We start from the raw sequence: 7,261 nt of genomic DNA on the forward strand, positions 1-7,261 counted from the left end.
TTCAGGTTAAGAACAGACCTCCAGAACGAATTAAGTTCTTAACCCGAAGTACCACTGTACATGTTTTTGCTGCCTTCGAAAAAGCACATTATAATATTGTTTGTCACCTTGTGAGGGTGCAGCTCTAAAAAGTGGCTTAAAAATACTTTTTTAAAAAATTAAACTTGTGTTTGTTGCATATTGGTCAATAAAACCCTATGCATGCCTATCAAAAGTAAGTTACTTGCAGGTAAGTATGTATAGGAGTGATGGAGAACCTGTGGCCTTACAGATAGAGTAACAGAACTGTAGAGTTGGAAAGGGTCCCCGAGTTGTCTAGTCCCTGCAATGCAGGAATCCTGCCCACAGCAGTCCCTAGGTAGGCTCAAACCACCAGCCTTTTGGTTAACAGCCAGATGCTGTGACCCATTGCACCACCTTAAGACCGGGAAAGACATGCTGTGGATGTGGAAGAGCACAATTCACATGCCAAAGGTCTCAGGTTCTGTTCTTCGATGTAGGTTTGGGAGAGGACCCTGCCTAAAACCTGAGACAGCTGCTGTCAGTCAGTGAAGATAGTATTGTGCTGGGCGGAGTAATAATCCGGCTCTGTATAATGAGGCAGTTCTCTCTGGTACTGGACTCCCAACTCTGATCAGACTCGACCACTGGCTGCGTCCACCAACATCTGGAAGGTGTGCAGACTTACCACCCACAAGTTACAGGATTCCTGCCCAGCGGAAGCACCCATATTAAGAGTTGTAAAGCAGCAAGTGTAATCCTGATGACAAGACAGCTGTATCAACAGCAGGGCCAGATTTAGATTTGATAAGGCCCCAAGCTACTGAAGGTAATGGGGCCCTTTATATGTCCAGCTATCCTTTGTCAACAACAAATTGTCGCTGTTTTTGTGTTGAATATATGCTATATGGTCATTTATGGACCTAACAGGTATCTAAAGCCATTTTATTTGTTTTTTATCTTATATTTAGGAAATGTACATCCAGGTTTTTTTCTTTAATTTTTTTGCCCCCCCCCCCCCGCAAGAGTGTGGGGCCCTAAGCTATAGCTTGTTTAGCTTATACGGAAATCTGGCACTGATCAAGAGCACTTTGTCTGCATTTATATATCAGCTTTTTCTCCAAGGCGCAGTTCTTCCCCCCGCGCACCATGCGCTCATATAATCCCCCCAACAACCGCCCTGTGAGGTAGGCGAGTCAAGTCCACAAGCAAGAGGAGAAAAAGTGCCTCGTGCGAGGGGTTCCCTTAAGTCTATTACGGCATATATCTATCCACAGACAAATATATGCCGTCTCCAAAGGGCAGGCCAAGTCACCAAGCCTTTACAACTGGGAGGAAGCGCTTCTAACAGCGCTGCGCTGGGTGGGGGGGGGGGCAAGGGGCGTGGTTTCGGGACGACGACCCTCTAAGCGAGAGCGGACTCTGCTCAGGCTGCATCCGCCGTGCGCGAGGGAGGCGCTTCCTCTCGTGAGGGGAGCGAGAAGAAGGGAGGCGGGGCCGTGCAGGCGGATTGGCCCGGCGGCGGCCGTGACGTCACCCTGCGCGCGGCGGCAGATTCGAAACTCCTCGGGCGCAGGCGCGGCTGGAGCAGGAAGGCCGCTCTGCTTGAGAGGAAGGAGAGGGAGCCGCCGCCGCCGGGATGAAGAACACCGTTCCGCGGAGCACCGTGAAGAAGCTGCTGAGCAAGCACAAGCCGCACTTGCGCATGCGCGCCAACACCGACCTGCTGGTGAGGGGGGGGGGCGCAGGGAGCGAAGGCGGTGTGTGTATAGGGGAAGGGGAGGCCGGAAGAAGCCCAGTGGCCTGTCTCCAACGGAGGTCGGGCGGATACTCCCGGGAAAGCCTCCACAGGCGCTTGCCCAAACCGTTTGCCCTCCTTCCCCACCCCCACGCCGCCCACTAGCTTGCTTATACCTGAAGGGACCTTAGTGCCTCGCCGGTCTCTCTCCAGGATCAGGGACAGGCCTTGGCAGATCCCGGCGCCCCGTGAAAGGAAGCGGGTGTGTCCAGGGGACTCCGGTTATCCGCAGCTAGTGTTGCGGGTTTCGTGCCGGGTGCCCCCACCCGTCGCCGTATGTGATGGCGCTTTCGCTAGTGCTGTGCCATGGGAGGTACAGAGACATCAAATTGTAATAGTTGGAAGGGACGCCAAGGGTCATCTAGTCCAACCCCCCGTGGCGCAGGAGGGGGTGTTTAGGGTGCCACCCAAGCTGTTCACGCCCATGATGTGTACAGTAGTAGTATTATCTACCTTCTTCATTGTTTCCTCCACTCCCCTGTTCGCAGCAACCAGCCGACACCAGTTTCTCAAAAGTTGTGTGAAATAGCCATCACGTTTTCAGTGTGAGTGTGCTATGAGGAGATATGTGGATGTTGACAGCACAAAAGTCAAGTAATATATTTGCATCCTTAGTGTAAGATTTAAGGGACATTAGTTTGTCTGGCGCTGTGGGTAAAACCTCAGCGCCTAGGACTTGCCGATCGCATGGTCGGCGGTTCGAATCCCCGCGGCGGGGTGCGCTCCCGTCGTTAGGTCCCAGCGCCTGCCAACCTAGCAGTTCGAAAGCACCCCCGGGTGCAAGTAGATAAATAGGGACCGCTTACCAGCGGGAAGGTAAACGGCGTTCCATGTGCTGCGCTGGCTCGCCAGATGCAGCTTGTCACGCTGGCCACGTGACCCGGAAGTGTCTGTGGACAGCGCTGGCTCCCGGCCTATAGAGTGAGATGAGCGCACAACCCTAGAGTCTGGCAAGACTGGCCCGTATGGGCAGGGGTACCTTTACCTTTACCTTTTTAGTTTGTCTGGAGTGCTTCATTAATCAACAGGTAGTGGCTTTTAAGCATTTCTTTGGAAATAACGCTGCACTCTTCTTTTAAAGGTACATTTGAATGTCTTACTGTTTCTCCATCGACTAGCTGTTGAAACCAGGACCACTGCTATTGCGGAAAAGAGCAAAACAATTAAATCTCGACATGTTCGCTCTTCAGCAAAGGTAATTGCAGTTTAACAGCTGAAATTCTTTATTGAATCTAAGTATTTAAACACTGTAAACACCTCACACATTAATACTAAATATCAAGGGGAATGTTAAGGTCTGTACATTAGATTACACTTTATGTTACCAATATAGCATTTGTTGTACTGTGTTTATTAAATGGCTTGGTGGGGGATCAAGCTTATATAATGATGTTTCCTATGTGTTTAAAAAATGTGGTACCAAATCATATTTGGATATCTATCAAATATTTTTAGGCTGCCTTCTAGAGCGAGACTCTAATCGGGCAGATCCCATCATATAAATATAAATTCCCAAATTTAATAAAAAATAGAACAACCATAGAACACCAAAAAAGCCCCACACAAAAAACAGCATTAAAGGCAGCAATAGGACAATAACCATAAAACAGCAACATGGATTAAAAAAATATATCTTTATGGCTGCAATCCTAACCCCACTTTTCTGGTAGGAAGCCCTGCTGAATTCAATACAACTTACTTCTGAAGCCTCATAGTTAGGGTTCTGAACAGGTTGTTATATAATATTGCATGACAAATCATAATAAAATTGATAGAATAAAATCAGTGCTCATTACCAGGGTACTTAAACAAGAGACATTGTGACAACTCGGATATTACAACCAACCACATTTGGTTCCACAATTCCCTTCAAGTACAAACTCAGAAAAAACTACCATATTATCTTGAGAGACAATGGAGTGTGCCTCCAGGAGTGAAGTCAAATTGCTATGTTAGCAGCACCAAAGTGACTTCTCTGGGGCGCTGATGTAATCAAATGGAAAGCAGAGCAATATGTTTGGTACCAGCTTGGCTGCATGAGCTGCCAGAAGGAGGCTTACAAGGTGTCATCCAACTGTCTTAGGGACTCCACTCTGGATTTGTGTAGGGTTTACTCCTTAGCCTTTTCTTCTCCTTAAGATATTCCACAAGGCAGTGGAGGTCTAGGTTCAGAGTTTCCCTTCTTATAGATGGGCTACCTTCCCAGGTTGACAAGCCCCATCTGTCCCTCACTTCCTTCTACAACATGTGCAGAAACTGCCTTCTTGACCATTGGACCCATGAGTACAGTGGTACCTCTGGATGCGAACGGGATCCATTCTGAAGCCCCGTTCGCATCCTGAGCAAAACGCAACCTGCGTCTGCGCGTGCGTGGGTCGCGATTCACCGCTTCTGTGCATGCGCGTGATTCCATTTTGAGCGTCTGCGCGAGCGGCGAAACCTAGAAGTAACCCGTTCCGTTACTTCTGGGTCGCCACGGAACGCAACCTGAAAACGCTCAACCTGAAGCGTCTTTAACCCGAGGTATGACTGTAGTCTTGTCTGCTCAGTCTACCAGAGTCTGTCTTCGTATGCAGAGGAATTCCCTCACTTACTGAGGGTTTGAGACCTATTGGCTACCCTTATATGGTTCAGCCGTCCATATGAAGCTGTTCCTGGGGTGTGGCTGCTGTCGCATGCTGACAGCTGCTAGGAATCACAGGTGAGAGCTGAGTGCAGTGTGGAGACCAAAGGTGGACAAAGTACCCCAGAAGGAGCATACACATTATTATTATTATTATTATTACTCATAACTTCAAATATTTACACCATAAACTTTTATTATTAGAGAAGGAAGATAGTTATGAGTTTCACTAGAGGAGCTGAGGCTGTCATTACACATGACTATTTCTTAAATTAACACATATCATTCTTTTCTCAAAGTTGTACATAAAAGTACAAAGTGCTTTATTATACAGTGAAGGGGGGGGGCATTTTTTTTAAAACGGAACTTAAGAGCCAGACAGATTTTCTAGGAGTCTGCTAAGAGGGATTGAGCATACTAGTAAAAGAGGGGATCTTTATTGGTATACTGTTTTTTTCAACAGTTTTTCTCTCCATTCCCAAGACTTTTTGTTTAATTTCTACCCAGACAGCCTTGAAATACCTTCTGGTTTGGAAACCCTTGCCCGCAGTCTTTTAGATCTGTGGTTGGCTGGTTGTAATTACTCACTAGTTGGAGGAAAGGACTCTGCATGCCTAAGTTGGAATGTACACAGACCAACCTGATAACCAGCTATAGTGGTGCTCCATTGTCAAGCTACCTTGGATGTTGTCATGATGTAGCTTTCTCTATTGCACAGCACAAGTTGGTGCTGAGTGAAGGTTATGTGACAACCCTATCTCTGATAAATTGGAGATAAGAATACTGCTAATGGGATATGGCTAGGCTGGAAAGGAAGGAGATGCTAAAGAAGCAAGAGTAGGCAGCAGCCAGGCTCCGTCCTTTGCAGTGGCAGTGCCTGGAGCATTAGAAGGAATTGCTATGTCCTAGCAATTACTTTGCTAGGACATAGGCATGAGGCAGCTAGCAGCACCGATTGAAGGCTTTCTCTGCTTCAGACTTCTAAGTTTCACTCTCCAGGCTAATTTTTAAATTGTTAGTAGTAGATAGCTTCTAGTGACGACTACCAGCTGCACACCTCCGGAAAGGTAAAAATGTCTACAGCCTCAGGACTGTGGGAGGAGTTCCTGACAAAAAGCTGCTACTTGCATGATCTCTGAAGCTGCTATTTGTATTTGAAGAAAAACCTCCTGAAAGGGTGTGACACAATGCTATTTTACCTTCTGAAAGATTTCCAGTGACCGCCTGAGCAGGAGAGCAAAAGCTCTGTCCACTGACCTTCTGAATAAGTCACTTTGCTCTTGTCATCGGAGAAGGGTTAGCCTGACCATGTCTTGGGAGGCTTATATATATTATTATTGCTGTTTGTGTCTTTTTCAGAGAGCTTGTTTTATATAGTTGAAGTTTTCAGAATCTATTGGGCAGTTGTGCAGCATATAAGTTTGATTGAATTGCTCCCAAGTTATTGAATAATACTGTGAAAAAGTATTGAAAAAACCCGTATCTATGTATCCATATGCAAAGTTATAGCCGTCCTATCTGAAATATGCACCATGTTAAGAAAAGGAACAAAGCAGAGAACACGGACTGCCTCTGATTCTGACAGACAAAACTCTGGCTTACAGCAGCTGTAGTAAGATCATTTAATTTTTCTAGTTGTGTATCCACCCCTCCTTTTTTGTTTCAGGGCAGGGAAGATTTGCAGGCAGCGGAGAGGGGATCAACTTTGCTGAAGGCAGATGAAAACTCACAAGGAGACTCATTAAGTGCTCTTCCCCAAAAGGGAGTTTTAGACAGGGTGGCATCACAGGGAAGCCCTATCAACCATTTAGTTTATTGATGCAAATCAGTTAAGTTGACTTTGTAGTAGTTTAGAAAAATGTGATATTCCTATTTTTTTAAAAGCCCTTTGATCTAATGCATCTCATGTTAAGTATTGGTCTATCTTTATTTGAAATAACAGCTTTATATATCTGAAGGTACTGTATTTTGTTTTCCCCTCAGATTGTTTTAAAGAAGAGCCGAGGCTAAAGTCAAGAAGTATTCTTTCATCCCCTGATTGATTCTGCGCAATTACTGTCGTACATGTTCTGAGGTTAAAATATCTGCATTTTGTACTATTTTTCATATTCATATTTTTCATATTTTTCAGTAGATAGATAGCCAAAGCCGATGCCATTGTTATTTGCAGGAGCTCACTACTTACTTTTTAATTAGGGCAATGTAATAAAACTGATGTGTATAATTAATACAATAGACAAATGCAAGTTTTAACCTTGTAATGTGTTCACTTGTTTATAATGATTAGCAAGATGCCTTCTATGAGACTATGGCAAATGTTAGAAGCCACTTTTAATTCTCTATATAAAGTTACTTCTAGAAAACAAAATATTTCTCTTTTTCTGAATGAATATTTATCAACAGGGTTGCTGTAAATATGCATCTTTTCACTTGTTTATAAACCTTTTTGGTTTTTGAGATTATTTTAAGTAACATCGCAAATAAAATAGTACAGTTAAGCAAATGTTTGATGTAGAGGATTTAAACTGGGAAGCAAAACATTTACAAAACAGTTTGTAAACAGAATATGAAAACAAATGTTTCAGAACGATTTATAGCAATAAAGCTCTGCACAACTCCCCTCACTTGTTCATTTCACATGCTTTTCACTGTATCACAGAGTAAAAGGAGAGGTGTTTTAGACATGGTAAATCCTGTTGGGGCCGGTTGCAGCAGCAGTTCCTAGGAAAGGACAGACACTGATATATTCTTTCTCTTCCTTTACTGAAATGGCTTCTGGTGTTGGAGATGGCTAAAGGAATGGAAAACCCTGAAGTGTTCCCCTCACTCATTTTTGGAAG

General features: G+C 44.9%; 1 protein-coding gene across 1 annotated transcript; it reads left to right on the plus strand.

Moving 5' to 3' along the window:
- Window positions 1–1,529: 1,529 nt before the first annotated feature.
- CENPW (centromere protein W) lies at window positions 1,530–7,041 on the plus strand. Its single transcript, XM_081856274.1, has 3 exons — window positions 1,530–1,729; window positions 2,880–2,993; window positions 6,405–7,041. Exons 1-3 carry the CDS (start codon window positions 1,640–1,642, stop codon window positions 6,429–6,431), a joined length of 231 nt encoding a protein of 76 aa, XP_081712400.1. The 5' UTR covers window positions 1,530–1,639; the 3' UTR covers window positions 6,432–7,041.
- Window positions 7,042–7,261: the final 220 nt, after the last annotated feature.

Source organism: Podarcis erhardii (assembly GCF_964252035.2).
Source record: "Podarcis erhardii genome assembly, chromosome: 3".
NCBI lineage: Eukaryota > Metazoa > Chordata > Lepidosauria > Squamata > Lacertidae > Podarcis > Podarcis erhardii.

What these genes read in the sequence shown, in the direction of transcription:
- CENPW (XM_081856274.1), top strand. Translation starts at nt 1,640, where the DNA reads ATGAAGAACACCGTTCCGCGGAGCACCGTGAAGAAGCTGCTGAGCAAG. An exon ending in GCGCCAACACCGACCTGCTG is followed by an intron (nt 1,730 to 2,879) that starts GTGAGGGGGGGG and finishes CTTCTTTTAAAG; the next exon opens with GTACATTTGAATGTCTTACT. An exon ending in ATGTTCGCTCTTCAGCAAAG is followed by an intron (nt 2,994 to 6,404) that starts GTAATTGCAGTT and finishes TTTTCCCCTCAG; the next exon opens with ATTGTTTTAAAGAAGAGCCG.